Consider the following 23,398-nt stretch of genomic DNA (forward strand, 5'->3'; position numbering starts at 1 on the left):
GACCGCGACACTTAGGCGGTTTTGTTATTCCCAGGGATGACTGCGTTTTCATACATGGCCCCTGGGGAGTGAGCAGGGCAGGTTTCTTTGTTTTACGGTTAAGACTGAAATGAGACTCAATGCACGATTACTGCTGTAATCTTAAGTACATGTATATTGCTGTCGTATATTGTAACCTGTTGGATTCTGTGTTTTGTACCGCGTTAAAAGGAATTACGATATATATCGACGGGATCAGTTTAGAGTTAAACTGGGGAAAGTTGGGCAATTTGGGAGACCTAGGGTTTTCTCAGCACCCTGAACTTTGACACACTCGAGTGGTGTCTGACTGTGTCAGATGGGGGATTATGTAGGGGAGGGCGAAAAACGCCTCATTTTACCCAGAAGGAAAAGGGGCTGTGGGATCAGTCTGGGCTGTGAATTGAAACCGATAACAGTTTGACCTTGGCAGAGCAGTGATTGGACAGGGGAGGACACCGGAGGGCCAATGGTGAGACAGAGTTAGCCCGAAGCATGGGGCTTTCAAGCCAATGGGAGAGCACTTGCTCGAAAACTGGGACTGACTCACAGCCATTATCGGGCTATTGTCTTCCCCATGTTTACACTATGGAAGGAAATTATGCAGACCTTCAGAAAACTAGGGAACCCAAAACAAACCAAGGACCTACACAATGGCTACAGGAGGCCAACGCAATCAACACCCACTCAAACCTTGAGTAGGTTAACATCAGTGGAAAAAACCCGCAATAATCTAAAACTGCTGCATTTTTCAAAATCACAAAGTCCACCAATGAGAAGAATCGACTTCAGCAGGAGAGGCGGACTGGATAATCTGGCTATAAAAAGGGGTTTCTGACGCAGTGTGTGTGGTTCCCTGCCCTCGTCATCCAACAACCACAACCAGCAAGACCCTCGACACTGAAGGAAAACCAGTGTCCGAAGACACCGAAGATAGAAGAAACAAACCACCAGACTGCGGAAGGCACAGTAGTGAGTATAACCTCTGGTCCCCAGAACTCCCAACTCAGTTAGGCCAGGAAAGGTGGGAGGTTGGGCATTGTACTGCTAAACTGGTGTAAAGATTTTCGTTGTGTCCGTTTAGTGGGATTTAGGGGGATTGTTTTGTTGGTGTATTGCTGTTTGTTGAGATACACCTTGTCAAATAAATTGGAAGCCTAAAGTTCCTCTTGGAATCACCTTGTCTCAGTTCTATTGTATTACATCTCCTGATCGTGAGTCTTATGTCAGAACCGTGTAAGGGAAGCTAGGAGCGCCTCGAAAACGCTCAACTGTGTGTCACAGGCTAGGGAAGAAGGGGTTAGGAGTGTTTGACACTCACAGGTGCCTCACAGGCTAGGCATAAGCTGTGGGGATGCACGAGTCTCAAAACCCCCTTCATAAGCTGTGGACACAGTCTCTCCAGGGGTGCTCTTGCAGCACTCAGGATACCTCACAGGCCAGGCATAAGCTGTGAGAGCAGAAGCCCAGAGAGAGACACCCAAGGCACAACAACACTCCCTGAGAAAACCCCTTACAGGTACTTATCCAACTCCCTTTTGAAAGCCACGATTGAGTCTGCCTCTCAGGCAGCGCATTCCCGATCCTAACCACTCGCTGCGGAAAAACGTTTTTCCTCATGTCGCCTTTGGTTCTTCTGCCAATCACCTTAAATCTGTGGCCTCTGGTTCCTGACCCTTCCACCAATGGGAACAATCTCTCTCTCTCTTCCTTGTCCAGGCCCCTCATGATTTTGAACACCTCGATCAAATCTCCTCTCAACCTTCTCTGCTCCAAGGAGAACAACCCCAGCTTCTCCAGTCTATCTACGTCACTGAAGTCCCTCATCCCTGGAAATAATCCCGTAAATCTTTTCTGCTCCCTCTCTAAAGCCTTCACATCCTTCCTAAAGTGCGGTGCCCAGAATTGGACACAATACTCCAGTTGAGGCCCGAGTATTTTTTAAAGGTGGTTCATAACTTCCTTGCTTTTGTACTCCGTCTCTATTTATGAAGCCCAGGATCCCTTAAGCTTTCTTAACCACTTTCTCAACCAGCCCTGCCCCCTTCAATGATTTGTGCCCATATACCCCCTGGTCTCTCTGTTCATGCAGCCCCTTTAGGATTGTACCCTTTAGTTTATATTGCCTCTCCTCATTCTTCCTACCAAAATGTATCACTTCGCACTTTTCTGCGTTAAATTTCATCTGCCCTGTGCCCGCCCATTCCATCAGCCTGTCTATGTCTTCCTGAAGTCTATCACTGGTCACTATACTTCCAGGTTTTGTGTCAAATGCAAATTTTGAAATTGTGCCCTGTACACCCAAGCCCCAGTCATTAATATATACCAGGAAAAGCAGTGGTCCCAGTACTGACCCCTGGGGAACCCCACTGTATACCTTCCTCCAATCCCAGAAACAACCGTTCACCACTACTCTCTGTTCCCTGTCACTGAGACAATTCCGTATCCATGCTGCCACTGTCCCTTTTATTCCATGGGCTTCAACTTTGCTGCAAGTCTATTATGTGACACTTTATCGAACGACTTTTGGAAATCCAAGTACACCACGCCAACCGCATTGCCCTCATCGACCCTCTCTGTTACCTCATCAAAAAACTCAATCCAGTTAGTTAAACACGATTTGCCATTAACATCTGTGCTGGCTTTCCTTAATTAATCCACACTTGTCCAAGTGACTGTTAATCCCGGATTATTGTTTGTAAAAGCTTCCCCACTACCGAGGTTAAACTGACCGGCCGGTAGTTGCTGGGTTTAACCTTGCACCCTATTTGGAACAAGGGTGTAACATTTGCAATTCTCCAGTCCCCTGGCACCAGCCCCGTATCCAAGGAGGATTGGTAGATTATGGCCAGTACCTCCGCAATCTCCACCTTTACTTCCCTCAGCATCTGAGGATGCATCCCATCCATTTTCATAAAAAAAGAGGGACGATACAGACATTGCAATCAGGGACGGGTGTGCAATATTGGATGAAATAAATATAGTGAGAGGAGAAGTATTAAGGGGCTTAGCAACTTTGAAAGTGGATAATTTCCCAGGCCCGGATGAAATGTTTCCCAGGCTGTTCAGAAAAACAAAAGAGGAAATAGCAGGGGCTCTGACCATCATTTTCCAGCCCTCTCTGGCTACAGATGTGGTGCCTGAGGACTGGAGCACTGCTAACGTTTTACCTTTGTTTAAAAAGGGAGAAAGGGATAGACCGAGTAATTACAGGCCAGTCAGCCTAACCTCAGTGGTGGGAAAATTATTGGAAAAAGTTCTGAGGGACAGGATAAATCTTCATTTCGAAAGACACGGATTAATCAAGGACAGCCAGCATGGATTTGTAAAGGGAAGGTCGTGTCTGACTAACCTGATTGAATTTTTCAAGGAGGTAACCAGGAGGGTCGATGAGGGTGGTGCGTATGATGTAGTGTATATGGATTTTAGCAAAGATTTTGATAAGGTCCCACATGGCAGACTGGTCACGAAAGTAAAAGCCCATGGGATTCAGGGCCAGTGGCAAGTTGGATCCAAAATTAGCTCAGAGGCAGGAAGCAAAGGGTAAAGGTTGATGGATGTTTTTGTGACTGGAAGGATGTTTCCAGTGGGATTCCGCAGGGCTCAGTACTGGGACACTTGCTTTTTGTGGTATATATCAATGATTTAGACTTGAATGTAGGGGGTATGATTAAGAAGTTTGCAGATGATACTAAAATAGGTTGTGTGGTTAATAATGAAGAAGAAAGCTGTAGACTGCAGGAAGATATCAATGAACTGGTCAGGTGGGCAGGACAGTGGCAAATGGAATTTAATCTGGAGAAGTGTGAGGTAATGCATTTGGGGAGGGCTAACAAGGAAAGGGAATACACATTGGCCCAGAAATTCTTCTGGGGGTCTTCCCGCGGGCAACTGCCTCCTCACTGGATATTTTTTACGAATTTACCTGGTGGTCTCGGAGGCGCCCTGATTTCCGATGGGGAGGCCTTCGCCTCCCACACTGCAAAGCGTGCTCCCGTCCGGAGGGTTCCCACGCAGAAGATGCAGTCATGTGTGACTGCTCAGCCAATCAGGTAAGTATTTCACAGGTTCCCATTAATAGCACTGAACTCGCGTATCTATGAGTTCTCGGTGCTATTAATGGGAACAAAACCAATCACACAAAATAATTTAAAAAAACAGACCACACATATTTAAAATTAATTGAAATTAAAGTTATTATGTCTTATAAAAATAAAATATTTTCACGATTTTTAAAAAAGTTTTTAAAATTATGGTTAAAAATAAACTTACCGTAGTGGGGAGGGTTTTTAACAATAAACTATGTGTTTATAATTTTATTTTACAATGTTTGTGTGTGTTTTAAACACTTGTGCCTGTAACAGTGGGCTATGTATAACAGCGAGGACATTTGCTGGGCAAGGTATGGGTAAATAGCCCAATCTTGCCCGTACAAAGTTCCTCGCTCCCGATCTGGCTACGATCTGTCAAACTCCAGCTTCACAGATCGGAAAAGCCGGTTTTCAGCAGATGTGCATTGCGCGTTGGAAACCGGCTTCTCCGATGCCTTCCTGGGTCTGTAGAAACTTCGTATGGGCCCGGAGCATCAGAAATTCAGCCCCATTAAATGGTATGACACAGAAGTGTAGAGGAACACAGGGACCTTGGAGTGCATGTCCACAGATCCCTGAAGGTAGCAGGCCAGGAGATAAGGTGGTTAAGAAGGCATACGGAATGCTTGCCTTTATTAGCCAAGGCATAGAATACAAGAGCAGGGAGGTAATGCTTGAACTGTATAAAACGCTGGTTCGACCACAGCTGGAGTACTGCGTGCAGTTTTGGTCACCACATTACAAGAAAGATGTGATTGTGCTGGAAGGGTGCAGGGGAGAATTACAATGGATGTTGCTGGGAGTGGAGAATTTTAGCTATGAGGAAAGATTGGATAGGCTGGGTTGTTTCCTTTGGAACAGAGGAGGTTGAGAGGAGACCTCATTGAGGTGTATAAAATTTTGAGGGGCCTGGATATAGTGGATAGGAAGGACCTGTTTCCCTTAGCAGAGGGGTCAACAACAGGAGCATAGATTTAAACTAATTGGGGGGAGGTTTAGAGGGGATTTGAGGGGAAATATCTTCACCCAGAGGGTGGTGGGGGTCTGGAACTCACGGCCTGAAAGGGTGGTAGAGGCAGAAACCCTCATCACATTTAAACAGTACTTGGATGTGCACCTGAAGTGCTGTAACCTACAGGGCTATGGACCGAGAGCTGGAAAGTGGGATGAGGCTGGGTAGCTCTTGGTCGGCCGGCGCGGACACAATGGGCCAAAATGGCCTCCTGCCATCTGCAAACTTCTATGATTCTATTCGGTCCTGGTGACTTATCTGCTTTAAGTGCAGCCAGCCCTTTTAGTACCGCCTCATCAATCTTTATCCCATCCAGTATCTCAACTACCTCCATCCACTATAACTTTGGCAGCATTTTCTTCCTTGATGAAGACAGATGCAAAATACTCATTTAGTGGCACCCGTAAGACAAAGGTCCTCCACCAGCCGGTCCTCGCCGCACAGCATTGCCCCCCAATCATCAAGTTTCACGGCGTGGCCCTGGACACCGTGGACCACTTCCCATACCTCGGGAGCCTCTTATCAACAAAAGCAGACACTGATACGGAGATTCAACATCACCTCCAGTGCGCCAGTGCAGCCTTCGGCCGTCTGAGGAAAAGAGTGTGCGAAGACCAGGCCCTCAAATCTACCACCAAGCTCATGGTCTACAGGGCTGTAGTAATACCCGCCCTCCTGTATGGATCTGAGGCATGGACGATGTACAGAAGACACCTCAAGTCGCTGGAGATATATCACCAAGACGTCTCCGCAAGATCCTGCAAATCCCCTGGGAGGACAGATGCACCAACATCAGTGTCCTCATCCAGGCCAACATCCCCAGCATTGAAGCACTGACCACACTCGATCAGCTTCGCTGGGCAGGCCACATAGTTCGCATGCCAGATATGAGACTCCCTAAGCAAGTGCTCTACACGGAGCTCCTTCACGGCAAACGAGCCAAAGCTGGGCAGCAGAAACATTACAAGGACACCTTCAAAACCTTCCTGATAAAGTGCAACATCCCCACTGACACCTGGGGGTCCCTGGCCAAAGACCAGTCCGCCCTAAGTGGAGGAAGTGCATCCGGGAAAGTGCTGAGCACCGCGAGTCTCGTTGCCGAGAGCATGCAGAAACCAAGCGCAGGCAGCGGAAGGAGCGTGCGGTAAACCAGTCCCACCCTCCCTTTCCTTCAACCAGTGTCTGTCCCACCTGTGACCGGGACTGTGGCTCTCGTATTGGACTGTTCAGCCACCAAAGAACTCACTTCTTTGAAGCAAGTCTTCCTTGATTCCGAGGGACTGCCTATGTTGATGATGATGACTCATTTAGTACCTCAGCCATGTCCTCTGCCTCCATGCGTAGGTCTCCATTTTGGTCCCTAATCGCCCCCCCCTCCTTACTACCCCTTTACTATTTATATGTCTATAGAAGATTTTTTGATTCCATTTTATGTTTTCTGCCATTCTATTCTCATACGCTCTTTGCCCCTTATTTCCTTTTTCACTGCCCCTCTGAACTTTCTATATCCAGCCTGGTTCTGACGTATTCTCGGTCTGACATCTGTCATACGCCCCCTGTTTCTGCTTCATCTTACTCTCTATCTCTTTCAGCATCCAGGGAGCTCTGACTCTGGTTGCCCTACCTTTCCCCCTTGGGGGAATGTGCCTCGACTGCACCCAAACCATCTCCTCTTTAAAGGAATATTTTGCCTGTAATATTTATGCTGTATGACTGAGATATTTACTGCTGTAATATCTCCACTACAACGGCAGAGATACACAGAGAGAGAGAGTGAGAAACACAGAGACAGACAGGGAAAAGAAAGAGAGAGACAGAGCAATCAGCTGAGAAATGTACCTGCTGCAGCTTGGAGCAAGGAGGACAACCCGGCAGGAATGTCCAGGTGAGTGACATTCACCACTTCCCTCATCGTTTGCTCCTGATTGAAAAGATCATTGTTTTATTTTAAATTCTCAGCAGAATAACTTCACAAATACAAAGTAAAATACTGCGGATGATGGAAATCTGAAATAACTTCACAAATACAGCTGGAGTCTCAATGTGAAAACAGCAAGTAATCAACAGGGAGGCACAAAACATTCATATTTTGGGGCACAGTATCAGAGTAATTTGAGACGTGATCCGTGAGGAGTGTAGCGAGCTCGGGAAGATCAGGTGACCTTGGACATCTGGTTCCCAAAGCGCTCCCCCATCGGGATTTCCTCGCAAACTCAATGGATTGTGGTCTTTTTCCATCTAGCAATTCCTATTTTCTTGGGTTTCTAATAGAGCTTTTTGACTGAATAGAGAGATAAAGGGAATGTAGAGTATATGGATCATCAGAAGGCTTTCCATAGGCAGCTCACAGAATGCATGCCACCACAATTCAAACATAATGGGCAAGAAAAATCTTAACAGCCTGGTTAGAAATATGATTGATGGAAAAAGTGTTTCAGGGTTAGGGCTAGTGGGTTAGGGTGAAGGTTAGCGTTAGTGTGAGTGTGAGTGGGTTAGGGTGATGGCGAGGGTGAGTGGGTTAGGGTTAGGGTTAGGGTTAGGGTACCCCAGTATGAGATGCTATAGCCCAGTATACGTATACTCAGTATGTGGGCCCATACCCCAGTATGAGATAACATACCCCAGTATGTGGGCTCGTACGCCAGTATGTGGGACCGTACCCCAGTATGTAGGACCGTACCCCAGTATGTGGGACCGTACCCCAGTATGTGGGACCGTACCCCAGTATTTGGGCCCGTACCCCAGTATGTGGGACTGTACCCCGGTAAGTGATACCGTACCCCCGTATGTGGGGCTGCACCCCAGTAAGTGATACCATACCCCAGTAAGTGATACCGTACCCCAGTATGTGGGCCCGTACCCCAGTAAGTGATACCATACCCCAGTATGTGGGACCGTACCCCAGTAAGTGATACCATACCCCAGTAAGAGATACCATACCCCAGTATGTGGGTCCGTACCCCAGTATGTGGGACTGTACCCCAGTGTGTGGGCCCGTACCCCAGTGTGTGGGCCCATACCCCAGTATGCGGGTCAGTACCCCAGTATGTGGGACCGTACCCCAGTATGTGGTACTGTACCCCAGTGTGTGGGCCCGTACCCCAGTATGTGGGACCGTAACCCAGTATGTAGGCCCGTACCCCAGTATGTAACTCTGTACCCCAGTATGTGGGCCTGTACCCCGGTATGTAATACTGTACCCCAGTATGTGGGCCTGTATCCCAGCATGTGATACCGTACCCCAGTATATGGGCCCGTATCCCAGTATGTGGGACTGTACCCCAGTATGTGATACCGTACCCCAATATGTGGGACCGTACCCCAGTATGTGGTTCCGCACCCCGGTATGTGGTTCCGTACCCCAGTATGTGGGTCCGTACCCCAGTATGTGATACAGTACCCCAGTGTGTGATACCGTACCCCAGTATGTTAGACCATACCCCAGTATGTTAGACCGTACCCCCGTATGTGATACCGTACCCCAGTATGTGGTTCCGTAGCCCAGTATGTGATACCGTGCCCAGTATGTTAGACCGTACCCCAGTATGTGGGATCGTACCCAGTATGTGATACCATACCCCAGTAAGTGGGACCGTACCCCAGTATGTGGGACCGTACCCCAGTATGTGGTACTGTACCCCAGCATGCGGGACCGTACCCCAATATGTGGGACCGCACCCCAGTATGTGGTACTGTACCCCAGTGTGTGGGCCCGTACCCCAGTGTGTGGGACCGTACCCCAGTGTGTGGGCCCATACCCCAGTATGTGGGACCGTACCCCAGTATGTGGGACCGTACCCCAGTATGTGGGACCATACCCCAGTATGTGGGACCGTACCCCAGTATGTAGGACCATACCCCAGTATATAATACTGTACCCCAGTATGCGGAGCTGTACCCCAGTATGTAATGCTGTACCCCAGTATGTGGGAAAGTACTCCAGTATGTGGGTCTGTACCCCAGTATGTGGGCCTGTACCCCAGTATGTAATACTGTACCCCGGTATGTGGGCCCGTACTCCTGTATGTGGAACTGTACCCCAGTATGTGGGCCTGTACCCCAGTATGTGATAACGTACCCCAGTATATGGGCCCGTATCCCAGTATGTGGGACTGTACCCCAGTATGTGATACCGTACCCCAATATGTGGGACCGTACCCCAGTATGTGGTTCCGCACCCCAGTATGTGGTTCCGTACCCCAGTATGTGATACCGTACCCCCGTATGTTAGACCGTACCCCAGTATGTGATACCATACCCCAGTATGTGGTTCCGTTCCCCAGTATGTTAGACCGTACCCCAGTATGTGGGATCGTACCCCAGTTTGTGGGACTGTACCCCAGTATGTGATACCGTACCCCAATATGTGGGACCAAACCCCAAGTATGTGGTTCCACACCCCAGTATGTGGTTCCGTACCCCAGTATGTGGGACCGTACCCCAGTATGTGGGGAACTGGGAGATAAACCAAGAATGATATGAAAGAATGTCCTTTACCATCTCAATCCTCTCACGTTTCTGTTCTCGTATCTACAAAAGATAAAAATGTGTTTTAGGAGAATAAAATGCTGCATCACATCACAGAAACATCCGATAATGTTTTACTACACGTCTTTAATCTCTGGCAGATTATCCGACCCACTGCCGTCACCACAGCAGGAGATCTGTGCAAACCCTGGAGAAAAGGCAACACATTTACCCGCTGGAGAACACGAGTTCCTTCGGTGATCCAACGCCGCAATGAATTACTTTCAAGCTTATCGCCTGTTATGCAACCGAACATAGCAGCTACTTTGTGCACAGGAAGATCCCATGAAAATTAACAAGGTAATTAACCAGTTAGGCCATTCTTTGATGATTGAGGAATGTTGGCCAGGACTCCATCATTTCTTCAAATAGTGACAGATAATCGTTAATACCCACCTCAACCCCGGACACGGAGGACACGAACACGGACACGGAAGACATGAACATGGAGACGGAGGACACGGACACAGAGGACACGGACACGGAGGACACGGACACGGAGGACACGGACACGGACACGGAGACAGAGGACACGGACATGGAGGACACGGAGACGGAGGACACGGAGACGGAGGACACGGACACGGAGACGGAGACGGAGGACACGGACACGGAGGACACGGACACGGACACGGACACGGAGACGGAGGACACGGAGGACATGGACACGGACATGGAAGACATGGACACGGAGGTCACGGAGGAATGATGCTGTGTAAAATGTCGCACTCAACGTTCTTACTTACTCTGAGGAATCTCTTGCGATTTGCAAACATGAGGACGATGGATCGCACTTTGATCAAACTTTCCTTAAACTTTTGGAATTTTTTCCTGTAAAGAAAAATAAAGAGCAAAATACAAGAGAAGTGTAGGAAATCCTTTTGATATCGGTTCCACTGGACTCCCGCCATAACTCCAGGAAACGGCAGGATTTTGTTCTGCTGGCACCAGTGGTTTCCGGGAACTTGCACTCACTCCTCACAAGACCAATAACTTCAGTTGGTGTCCCCGGGACTCCTGTGCCAGGATTCTCAGCTCCGTGGCTCACTCGTGGCCTGCCTTAAACCTGGAGGCCCGGACGCTGATGGCTAGGGGTAGGGGCCGGTAAATGGGTGCAAGTGGGCCCCACCTGGAGTCCCATGGGTGCTGGGCTAGAGTCCCATACATGTGGGATCCCTGAAATGGGGAGCTGAGGGGTGAGCCCTGGGTGTTCTCACCCCATGCTGGGCAGGCACTGGATCTCCAGCTGAGAAGGGAGCGGGACATGTGCCTGTACTGACAGTGCCACCAGTCAGCCCCATGCCAACTAGGTGCCATTCACCCTGGGTTCAGCGCTGCATAGCGAGATCCCAGTGTAACCACTAGATTGCTGCCACAGACTCTCAGGCCCTTATCTTTATACCTCGAGTGGCGCGACACCATTGCAAGTCTTTACTCCCATTTTAACCAAATTTCTCCCCTGCTGAAGCCGCAAGCCCTTGGTGGGGTAGTCCCATGGGTGCTGGGCTAGAGTCCCATGGGTGCTGGGCTAGAGTCCCATGGGTGCTGGGCTAGAGTCCCATGGGTGCTGGGCTAGAGTCCCATGGGTGCTGGGCTAGAGTCCCATGGGTGGTGGGCTAGAGTCCCATGGGTGCTGGGCTAGAGTCCCATGGATGCTGGGCTAGAGTCCCATGGGTGGTGGGGTGAAGTGGGGGTACATGAGGACATAAGAAATAGAGCAGGAGTCGGCCATTTGGCCCCTCAAGCCTGCTCCACCATTTAATACGATCATGACCCACTCCCCATAACCCTTTATTCCCTTATCGCTCAAAAATCTGTCTATCTCCGCCTTAAATATATTCAATGACCCAGCCTCCACAGCTCTCTGGGGCAGAGAATTCCACAGAATTACAACCCTCTGAGAGAAGAAATTCTTCCTCATTTCAGCTTTAAATGGGCGGCCCCTTATTCTGAGACTATGTCCCCTAGTTTTAGTTTCCTCCATGAGTGGAAACATCCTCTCTGCATCCGCCTTGTCGAGCCCCCTCATTATCCTATATGTTTCGATAAGATCACCTCTCATTCTTCTGAACTCCAATGAGTATAGGCTCAACCTACTCAAACTATCTTCATAAGTCAACCCCCTCATCTCCAGAATCAACCGAGTGAACCTTCTCTGAACAGCCTCCAATGCAAGTATATCCCTCCTTAAATACGGAGACCAAAACTGTACACAGTATTCCAGGTGTGGCCTCACCAATACTCTGTACAGTTGTAGCAGGACTTCTCTGCTTTTATACTCTATCCCCCTTGCAATAAAGGCCAACATTCCATTTACCTTCCTGATCACTTGCTGTACCTGCATACTAACTTTTTGTGTTTCATGCACAAGGACCCCCAGGTCCCTCTGTACTGCAGCACTTTGCAATTTTTCTCCATTTAAATTACAATTTGCTTTTCTATTTTTTCTGCCAAAGTGGATAACTTCACATTTTCCCACATTATACTTCATCTGCCAAATTTTTGCCCATTCACTTAGCCTGTCTATATCCCTTTGCAGATTTTTTGTGTCCTCGTCACAATTTGCTTTCCCAGCCATTTTTGTATCATCAGCAAACCAACTTTACACTCGGTCCCTTCATCTAATTCATTAATATAGATTGTAAATGTCATGTGTCTCACACTACTGTACATAACTGTATCTTACCGTGCTATACATGACTGTAACCAGAGATGACCTGTAACCACTAGCTTACCTTACCACCAGGGGTGCACTTGCAGGAGACACTGGATACCTGTCCCAGACAGGTCTCAGGCAAGTGCGGCTTTCAAGAGCTGTGTAATAAAGGTGCAGGTCCTGAGTGACCTTGACTTCAGTATGTGCCTCGTGTGAATCTGTACTGAGGGGACAGGACTTTACAGTGGCGACGAGTTACAGGATTACAGAATCCACAGAATGGCGAACAACGGATCAGATGAAAAATACAATGCTGGAGATAATTGGGAGGACTTTATAGAAAGGCTCCAGAAAAGCTTTGTAACCAAAGACTGGCTGGGCGACGACAAGGCAGACAAGAGAAGAGCCCATCTCTTGACCAGCTGTGGCTCGAAAACATAATGAAGGACCCGCTGGCACCCGAGAAACCAGCAAGCAAGTCGTTTGAAGAGTTGAGCACATTAGTAAGAGACCACCTGAAGCCAGTGAGCAGCCTACACATGGCCAGACAAAGGTTCTACAACTACAGACGCTGTGTGGGCCAGAGCATACCCGACTGCGTGGCGGAACTTCGGAGGTTGGCTAGCTTATGTGAGTTCTCTGATGAACTAAGGAGAGAAATACTGAGAGACTTTTTGATTGAAGGAATAGGCCACGCAGGGATATTCCGAAAGCTCATAGAAACCAAGAACTTGACCCTAGAGGCAGCAGCACTGGTTGCACAGACTTTCTTGGCAGGAGAAGAAGAAACGAGGTTGATCTACACTGCGGGTACGACAACTAACGAAACATCGGAACCAGGGGTTCACAGCGTAAAACAAGCCACTACCCCCGCACACAGACAAAGGCAGGAGAGCAGGCCCTCAACAGCAGGCAGTGGCGCCAGAAGCCATCAAGGGCCACATGAACGGGCGTTCACACCTCATCAGCCCACAATGCGAGCAATCAACTACAAATTGAGAGAGGCTCAAGAGAGATCAGCCAGACGCAGCTCATTCTTTGGAAACAATGGAAGCGGTCTGTGCTGGAGATGTGGGGGAAGGCAATCATCAAGGGGGTGTCGATTTCAGCATGCTGTTTGCAGAAACTGTGACTATACAGGGCATCTGGCTCGCTTGTGCAGAAAAACGGCAGCTCGGCTGGTATACGAATTGGAGGGGTCGGAAAGCGGACCAGAAGACGGTGGGGACAGTACCCGGGACACCGGGATACAGCGGGTCAACACGATCAATGGCCGCTGCTCCTACAACAAGATGCCTCCAATAATGATGAGGGTTCTACTCAACGGGATATCTGTCAACATGGAGCTGGATACGGGAGCGAGTCAATCTCTCATGGGCGCTCAACAATTTGAACAGCTGTGGCCGCACAAAAGAGACAGACCAAAACTCACAAGGGTCGACACCAAACTAAGGACCTATACTAAAGAAATCGTCCCAGTCGTCGGCAGCACCATGCTCTCCGTTGCACACAAAGGGACAGTGAACCGACTTCCCCTGTGGATTGTCCCCGGAGACCCCCCAGCACTGCTGGGGAGAAGCTGGCTGGCAAAACTAAACTGGAAATGGGATGATGTTCATGCCATGTCATTAGAGGAATGGACCTCCTGCTCAACAGTTATAAAGCGATTTGAACATCTCTTTCAGCCAGGTGTGGGCACTTTCAAAGGGGCTAAAGTCAAAATCTACATCACACAGGATGCTAGACCGGTCCATCACAAGGCCAGAGCTGTACCCTATGTGATGAGGGAAAAGATTTAACACGAACTAGACAGGCTTCTGCGGGAAGGCATTATCTCACCCGTGGAATTTAGCGACTGGGCAAGTCCCATCGTCCCAGTCATGAAGCCTGATGGATCTGTACGAATCTGTGGGGACTAAACAATCTACCATAAACAGAGTCTCCCTACAGGACCAATAACCACTGCCCAGAGCGGAGGACTTATTTGCCACATTGGCTGGAGGAAAACTTTTCTCAAAACTAGGTCTCACATCTGCGTATATGATGCAATAATTGACCAAGGAGTCCAAGCTACTCACCACCATCAACACACATCGAGGTCTTTTCATGTACAATCGATGCCCATTCGGCATCAGGTCGGCAGCTGCCATATTCCAGCGCCACATGGAGAGTCTGCTCAAGTCCATCCCGGGTACGGTTGTATTTCAAGACGACATACTTATCACAGGCAGTGACACCAACGCCCATCTCCGTAATTTGGAGGAAGTACTAAAGCGGTTGGATCGGGTAGGCCTAAGGGTTAAGAAATCCAAGTGACTGTTTCTCGCGCCCGAGGTTGAATTTTTGGGCAGAAGGATTGCCGCTGATGGAATCCGCCCAACAGGGTCCAAAACACAAGCAATTCGCCTGGCACCCAGGCCCCGGAATGTCTCAGAACTGTGCGCCTTTCTCGGGCTACTCAATTACTTTGGGAACTTTATGCAGAACTTAAGCACGCTGCTGGAGCCTCTCCATGTGCTACTCAGAAAGGGGTGCGATTGGTTTTGGGGGATGCCCATGAACGCGCCTTTAATAAGGCACGCAACCTTCTGTGTTCCAACAGTGTTTTGGCTTTCTTTGATCCAGATAAAAAGCTAGTTCTCACATGTGATGCGTCAGTGTACGGGGTCGGGTGTGTTTTACAACATGTCAATAGTGCGGGCAAATTACAACCCATTGCTTATGCCTCCAGGTCACTTTCGCGGGTGGAGTGTGGGTATGGAATGGTGGAGAAGGAGGCGCTCGCTTGCGTGTACGGTGTCAAAAAGATGCACCAATACCTTTTCGGGGCCAAGTTCGCGTTAGAAACCGACCACAAGTCCCTCACGTCCTTCCTATCCGAGAGCAAGGCAATCAATGGCAACGCCTCGGCGCGCATTCAACGGTGGGCACTCATGCTGGTGTCTTCCGATTACACCATAAGGCACAGAACAGGCACAGACAACTGTGCCGACACGTTTAGCAGGCTACCCCTGACGACCACGGAAGGGTCTGATGAATAGGACTGTGAGATAGTTATGGCAATCAATGCCTTTGAGTCCACAGGTTCGCCCATGACGGCTCGCCAAATCAGAGCCTGGATGACCAGCGACCCCACGTTGTCCTTAGTAAAAAGATGTGTCCTAACCGGTGACTGGGCAGAGGCTCGCGATGCCTGCCCCAAGGAGATCAAACCTTTCCATAGGCGCATGCATGAGCTATCACTACAGGCAGACTGCCTGATGTGGGGCAGCCGAGTAGTTATGCCTCTGCGAGGCAGAGAGACATTTGTCTGGGAGCTCCACCGTGAGCACCTGGGGATCGTTCTCATGAAGGCCATAGCCAGATCCCACGTCTGGTGGCCTGGCATTGACGCGGACTTGGAGCTCTGCATCCGACGGTGCACCATTTGTGCCCAACTCAGTAATGCCCCCAGGGAGGCCCCCCTGAGCCCCTGGCCCTGGCCTACCAAACCGTGGTCGCGGTTGCACGTAGACTACGCGGGCCCATTCATGGGCAAAATGTTCCTCGTAGTTGTAGATGCATTTTCTAAGTGGATCGAATGCATTTTAAACACGAGCACCACCTCCACTATTCTGGAGAGCCTTCGAACCATGTTTGCAATGCACGGCATTCCTGACATATTGGTCAGTGATAATGGACCGTGCTTCACCAGCGCAGAATTCCAAGATTTTATAAGTGACCACAGCATAAATCACGTTAAGACGGCACCGTTCAAGCCAGCCTCCAACGGCCAGGCGGAGCGAGCAGTGCAGATCATTAAACAAGGCACGCTCAAAATTCAAGGTCCCACGCTGCAAGGCCGCCTGTCGCAACTGCTGCTGGCATACAGATCTCGTCCGCATTCATTGGCTGGAGTTCCCCCCGCGCAACTATTAATGAAACGGACCTTAAAGACAAGGCTCTCATTAATCCTCCCAGACATGCATTAAATCGTTGAGGCAAAGCGCCGTAAGCTGACTGAGTACCATGACCGAAATTCGAGGGGGAGGTGGAATGAGATAGGGGACAATGTGTTTGTGCTAAAATATGGCCGGGGTCCCAAATGGCTTGCAGGATCAGTAACAGGCAAAGAGGGAAACAGGCTACTGGTTGTACAAATGGACAATGGCCAAACCTGCTGGAGGCATGTAGACCAAGTAAAAAGTAGATTCACTGATAACACTGAAGAACCAGAGGCAAACTACAATGTGGAACTCACACCACACCTGGTGGACAGACAGAGGGAACAACCTGAGGAAAGGGCAATCCCAACAGACAGCCCAAGTGAGACACCAACAATCACACTGAACGAAACAGACAGCCCAGGCGAGATACCAGCAATCACCCTGAAAGAACAACAGGCACCAAGGCAAACAACTGAACCACAACTAAGTCACCACGCGAGAGTGTAGACCACCTGAGAGACTGACTCTATAAAGACAATAAGACCTTGGGGAAGGGTGATGTCATGTATCTCACACTATTGTATATAACTGTATCTTACCATGCTGTACGTGACTGTAACCAGAGATGACCTGTAACCACTAGCTTACTTTGCCACCAGGGGTGCACTTGCAGGAGACACTGGATACCTGTCCCAGACAGGTATATAAGGACAGGTCTCAGGCAAGTGCGGCTTTCGAGAGCTGTGTAATAAAGGTGCAGGTCCTGAGTGACCTTGACTTCACTATGTGCCTCGTGTGAGTCTGTACTGAGGGGACAGGACTTTACAGTAAATAGCTGAGGCCCCAGCACTGATCCCTGCAGCACCTCACTAGTTAATGTTTGCCAACCGGAAAATGACCCATTTATCCTGACTCTCTGTTTTCTGTTAGGTAGCCAATCCTTTATCCATGCTAGTATATTGCCCCCAACCCCGTGAACTTTTATCTTGTGCAGTAACCTTTTATATGCCATCTTATCTAATGCCTTCTGGAAATTCAAATACACCACATCCACTGGTTCCCCCTTATCCACCCTGCTCGTTACATCCTCAAAGAACTCCAGCAAATTTGTCAAACATGACTTCCCCTTCATAAAACCATGCTGTCTCTGCTTAATTGAATTATGCTTTTCCAAATGTCCCGCTACTGCTTCTTTAATAATGGACTCCAGCATTTTCCAGATGTTAAGCTAACTGGTCTATAGTTTCTTACTTTTTGTCTGCTTCTTTTTTAAATAGGGGCGTTACATTTGCGGTTTTCCAATCTGCTGGGACTTCCCCAGAATCCAGGGAATGTTGGTAAATTACAACCAATGCATCCACAATCCCTGCCGCTACTTCTCTTAAGACCCTAGGATGCAGGCCATCAGGTCCAGGGGACTTGTCCGCCTTTAGTTCCATTATTTTACCAAGTACTACTTCTTTGGTGATAGTGATTTTATTAAGTTCCTCGCTCCCTATAGCGCCTGGATTAACCACTATTGGGATGTTTTTAGTGTCTTCTACCGTGAAAACCGATACAAAATATTTGTTCAACGTCTCTGCGATTTCCCTGTTCCCCATTATTAATTCCCCAGTCTTATCCTCTAAGGGACCAACATTTACTTTAGCCACTCTTTTCCTTTTTATGTATCTGTAGAAACTCTTACTATCTGTTTTTATATTTCGTGCTAGTTTACTTTCATAATCTATCTTCCCACTCGATCATTTTTTTAGTCGTTCTCTGCTGGCTTTTAAAAGTTTCCCAATCCTCTGGCCTCCCACTAGTCTTGGCCACATTGTATGCCCTTGTTTTCAATTTGATACCCTCACTTATTTCTTTAGTTAACCACGGATGGTTATCCCTTCTCTTACAGTCTTTCCTTCTCATTGGGATAGAGTTTTGTTGTGAGTTATGAAATATCTCCTTAAATGTACGCCACTGCTCATCAACCGTCCCACACTTTTATCTATTTCCCCAGTCCACTTTAGCCAACTCTGCCCTCATACCTTTGTAGTCTCCTTTATTTAAGCTTGGGACACTGGTTTGAGAAATTCAATCATGCTATGGTCACTCATTCCTAGAGGATCCTTTACTAGGAGATCGTTTATTAATCCTGTCTCATTACACAGTACCAGATCTAAGATAGCCTGCTCCCTGGTTGGTTCTGCAACGTACTGTTCAAGGAAACTATTCCAGATACACTCTATGAACTCCTCCTCAAGGCTGCCCTGGCCAATTTGCTTTGTTCAATCAATATGAAGGTTAAAATCACCCATGATTATTGCCGTTCCTTCTTTACAAGCCTCCATTATTTTTTGATTTATACTCCGTCCAACACTGTAGCTGCTGTTAGGGGGCCTATAGACTACGCCCATCAGTGACTTTTTCCCCTTATTATTCCTTATCTCCACCCAAACTGATTCAACATCTTAATCTTCTGAGCCAATATCGTTTCTCACTAACGCACTGATCTCATCCTTTATTAACAGTGCTACCCCACCTCCTTTTCCTTCCAAATTGTCAAATACCCCTGAATATTTAGTTCCCAGTCCAGGTCACCTTGCAACCACGTCTCTGTAATGGCTACTCGATCATACCCATTTGTATCAATTTGTGCTGTCAGCTCATCTATTTTGTTATGTCACATGCGTTTGGAGCTAGAGTCCCAGGGGTGCTGGGGTGGGGTCTCAGGGGTGCTGGGGTGGGTCCCAAGGGTGCTGGGGTGGGTTCCCAATGGTGCTGGGGTGGGTTCCCAATGGTGCTGAGGTGGGTTCCCAATGGTGCTGGGTTGGGTCCCAAGAGTGCTGGGGTGGGTCCCCAATGGTGCTGGGATAGGTTCCCAATGGTGCTAGGGTGGAGTCCCAAGGATGCTAGGGTGGAGTCCCAAGGGTGCTAGGGTGGAGTCCCAAGGGTGCTAGGGTGGAGTCCCAAGGGTGCTAGGGTGGGGTCCCAAGGGTGCTAGGGTGGGGTCCCAAGGGTGCTAGGGTGGGGTCCCAAGGGTGCTAGGGTGGAGTCCCAAGGGTGCTAAGGTGGGGTCCCAAGGGTGCTAAGGTGGGGTCCCAAGGGTGCTAGGGTGGGATCCCAAAGGTGCTGGGGTAGGGTTCCAGGGATGATGGGGTGGAGTCCCAAGGGTTTGGGGTTAGAGTCCCAGAGGTGCTGGGGTGGGGGTCCCATGGGTGCTAGCGTATCTCAGCGGAGCTGGGATAGTCTTATTGAGTGTAGTGGGGTCTTATTGAGTGGTGGAGCAGGCTCAGGAGGCCGAATGGCCCACTTCTGCTCTTTTTACTGTCCTACCTGGTGAGGTAGCCTCTGGCAGAAGCCTGCAGCAGAATGATTATTCTCCGGAGCATTGTGTATCGTTTCCTCGCAAAGAAACCACGTGCGTAGCGTTGCAGGGTGATGGAAGCAAGGAGCAGGAGGCCATCCCGTTTGCTGTCCAAGGTGTGGTATAAACTCTCTTTGATAAAAAGCTGAAACAAACCACATGCCAACTTGTTACTCTCCAAATATTGTTAAATATAGAGTTTTACTGAATTTTATAAGGAAATCTACAGCACATTCACCCCACTTTCCAGTACAAATGTTAACTTAGGTTTCAATGTCCAGTATTCAAATAGCGATAGGACTTATTTGAACCTAAATATATCAGTTTTGCAGCAGAAGTGTTCGGTCAAAATTACTTCCTTAATCTCCAGACTCACAAAAGAAGTCACTTAGGGAAGGTTAGAGAAGGTTATCACTTCCCATGGAATTACCCCCCTGAACCCATACCCCAGTGAGAGTCAGTGTATGTGGGACTGTACCCCAGTGAGAGTCAGTGTGTGTGGGACTGTACCCCAGTGAGAGTCAGTGTGTGTGGGACTGTGCCCCAGTGAGAGTCAGTGTGTGTGGGACTGTACCCCAGTGAGAGTCAGTGTGTGTGGGACCCGTACCCCAGTGAGAGCCAGTGTTTGTGGGACCCGTACCCCAGTGAGAGTCAGTGTGTTTGGGATTGTACCCCAGTGAGAGTCAGTGTGTGTGGGACTGTACCGCAGTGAGAGTCAGTGTGTGTAGGACCCGTACCCCATTGAGAGCCAGTGTGTGTGGGACCCGTACCCCAGTGAGAGCCAGTGTTTGTAGGAATTATAGACCGGTCAGCCTGACATCGGTAGTGGGTAAAATGATGGAATCAATTATTAAGGATGTCATAGCAGTGCATTTGGAAAGAGGTGACATGATAGGTCCAAGTCAGCATGGATTTGTGAAAGGGAAATCATGCTTGACAAATCTTCTGGAATTTTTTGAGGATGTTTCCAGTAGAGTGGATAAGGGAGAACCAGTTGATGTGGTATATTTGGACTTTCAGAAGGCGTTCGACAAGGTCCCACACAAGAGATTGATGTGCAAAGTTAGAGCACATGGGATTGGGGGTAGTGTACTGACATGGATTGAGAACTGGTTGTCAGACAGGAAGCAAAGAGTAGGAGTAAATGGGTACTTTTCAGAATGGCAGGCAGTGACTAGTGGGGTACCGCAAGGTTCTGTGCTGGGGCCCCAGCTGTTTACACTGTACATTAATGATTTAGATGAGGGGATTAAATGTAGTATCTCCAAATTTGCGGATGACACTAAGTTGGGTGGCAGTGTGAGCTGCGAGGAGGATGCTGTGAGGCTGCAGAGCGACTTGGATAGGTTAGGTGAGTGGGCAAATGCATGGCAGATGAAGTATAATGTGGATAAATGTGAGGTTATCCACTTTGGTGGTAAAAACAGAGAGACAGACTATTATCTGAATGGTGACAGATTAGGAAAAGGGGAGGTGCAAAGAGACCTGGGTGTCATGGTACATCAGTCATTGAAGGTTGGCATGCAGGTGCAGCAGGCGGTTAAGAAAGCAAATGGCATGTTGGCCTTCATAGCAAGGGGATTTGAGTACAGGGGCAGGGAGGTGTTGGTACAGTTGTACAGGGCATTGGTGAGGCCACACCTGGAGTATTGTGTACAGTTTTGGTCTCCTAACCTGAGGAAGGACATTCTTGCTATTGAGGGAGTGCAGCGAAGGTTCACCAGACTGATTCCCGGGATGGAGGGACTGACCTATCAAGAAAGACTGGATCAACTGGGCTTGTATTCACTGGAGTTCAGAAGAATGAGAGGGGACCTCATAGAAACATATAAAATTCTGACGGGGTTAGACAGGTTAGATGCAGGAAGAATGTTCCCAATGTTGGGGAAGTCCAGAACCAGGGGTCACAGTCTAAGGATAAGGGGTAAGCCATTTAGGACCGAGATGCGGAGGAACTTCTTCACCCAGAGAGTGGTGAACCTGTGGAATTCTCTACCACAGAAAGTTGTTGAGGCCAATTCACTAAATATATTCAAAAAGGAGTTAGATGAGGTCCTTACTGCTAGGGGGATCAAGGGGTATGTCGAGAAAGCAGGAATGGGGTACTGAAGTTGAATGTTCAGCCATGAACTCATTGAATGGCGGTGCAGGCTAGAAGGGCCGAATGGCCTACTCCTGCACCTATTTTCTATGTTTCTATGACCCGTACCCCAGTGAGAGTCAGTGTGTGTGGGACCCATACCCCAGTGAGAGTCAGTGTGCGTGGGTCTTGTCATGTATTCAACCAGCATTGTAACCCATGTATAAACTGACCTAAGTTGTACACCGTGAGAACACTGACCACTAGGTGGGAGACACTCCTAACCTGGACCTTCAGGTATAAAAGGGGAAGCTCCACCCACCTTCATCACTTGAGTGCTAAGGAATAAAGGACAGGTCACAGACTGACCTTCTCTCAAGCATGGGCCTCGTGTGCATTTATACTGTGTAGTAAGGACGTATCAATGGCGACAAGAAACTGGGATTTAAACCACGCGAGCATGGCCACTAGCAGAACAGACGAGAGGTACTGTGTTAAGGAATGGTTGGGACAGAGATTCAACATTGTTAAAGCAGCACACAGTTCTCCATGAAGACAAGGGCAGTCGGGCATGCCCCAACATGTAGTCGAAACCAGAGGGGGAGTTCGACAGAGACAATGGCAAGCTGAACAGCGATTCACGCCATTGCAAGGGACAATGCGGCCATCAACACCTGTTAATGGTGCACTCAAGGACAATAACGGGCAGTCAGGGACGATCAACTGGCAAGGGACCTTTTGTTTCAAACCGCAACTCATGCTGGAGGCGTGGAGACATACATTCAGCCGGAGTTTGCAGAGATGAGCAAAATACCTGCAGAAATTGCAGAAATGGACACTAGGGGAAATCGCTGGAAGCTGAAGTTCAGCGAGTTCATGTGGAGCACGTATACAGTTCATACACCAGGACGCCACCAATAATGATGAAAGTGCTCCTCAATGGCATCCCAGTATCAATGGAGTTAGACACGGGTGCCAGCCAGTCCCTGATCGATATCAAACAGTTCGAAAAGTTGTGGGCATCCAAGGCCAGGAGGCCAAAATTATCGGCGATTGACGCACAGCTACGGACTTACACAAAGCAGATCATTCTGGTGCTAGGCAGCGCGGTAGTCGTGACCCACAAAGATTCGGAGAACAGGTTGCCACTCTGGATTGTCCCAGGGGACGGTCCCGCACTACTGGGGAGGAGTTGGCTTGCTGTCATGAACTGGAAATGGGGCGATGTCAATGCAATTTCCTCTGTGGAGCGAGTATCATGCTCACAGGTCCTGGACAAATTTGACTCATTATTTCAACCCGGCATTGGCACTTTCATGGGGGCCAAGGTAGTGATTCACATAAACCCGGACGCCAGACCAGTACACCACAAGGCCAGAGTGGTGCCGTACGTGATGCGGGAAAAGATAGAAGGCGAATTGGACTGCCTGTTGAGGGAAGGCATCATCTCGCCAGTCGAATTCAGTGACTGGGCGAGCCCGATTGTGCCGGTGCTCAAGGCGGATGGGTCGGTCAGGATATGTGGCGATTACAAGGCCACCATCAATCGGGTGTCACTCCAAGACCAGTACCTGCTACCGAGAGCGGAGGACCTCTTTGCGACGCTATCCGGTGGCAAACTTTTTTCAAAATTAGACCTGACCTCAGCTTACATGACCCAGGAGCTGGCGAGTGAGTCGAAGAAGCTGACCACCATCACGACACACAAGGGGTTGTTTGAGTACAACAGATGTCCGTTCGGG

The 23,398-nt window shown here is 48.9% G+C and overlaps 1 protein-coding gene across 4 annotated transcripts in view; it reads right to left on the reverse strand.

Annotated features, from left to right (window-relative positions):
* LOC139281327 (unconventional myosin-XV-like) overlaps positions 1-23,398 on the reverse strand; it is a 628,080-nt gene that overhangs the window by 204,367 nt on the left and 400,315 nt on the right. For all 4 annotated transcript variants that reach the window (XM_070901485.1, XM_070901486.1, XM_070901487.1 and 1 more), the window contains 4 exons: positions 19,546-19,721; positions 10,395-10,479; positions 9,619-9,651; positions 6,961-7,042 (listed from right to left, as the gene is read on the reverse strand). In XM_070901485.1, the coding sequence (XP_070757586.1) occupies positions 6,961-7,042; positions 9,619-9,651; positions 10,395-10,479; positions 19,546-19,721 (376 nt within the window). The remainder of the gene's footprint in view (positions 1-6,960; positions 7,043-9,618; positions 9,652-10,394; positions 10,480-19,545; positions 19,722-23,398) is intronic.

This window comes from Pristiophorus japonicus, chromosome 15 (assembly GCF_044704955.1).
Source record: "Pristiophorus japonicus isolate sPriJap1 chromosome 15, sPriJap1.hap1, whole genome shotgun sequence".
Taxonomy (NCBI): domain Eukaryota; kingdom Metazoa; phylum Chordata; class Chondrichthyes; family Pristiophoridae; genus Pristiophorus; species Pristiophorus japonicus.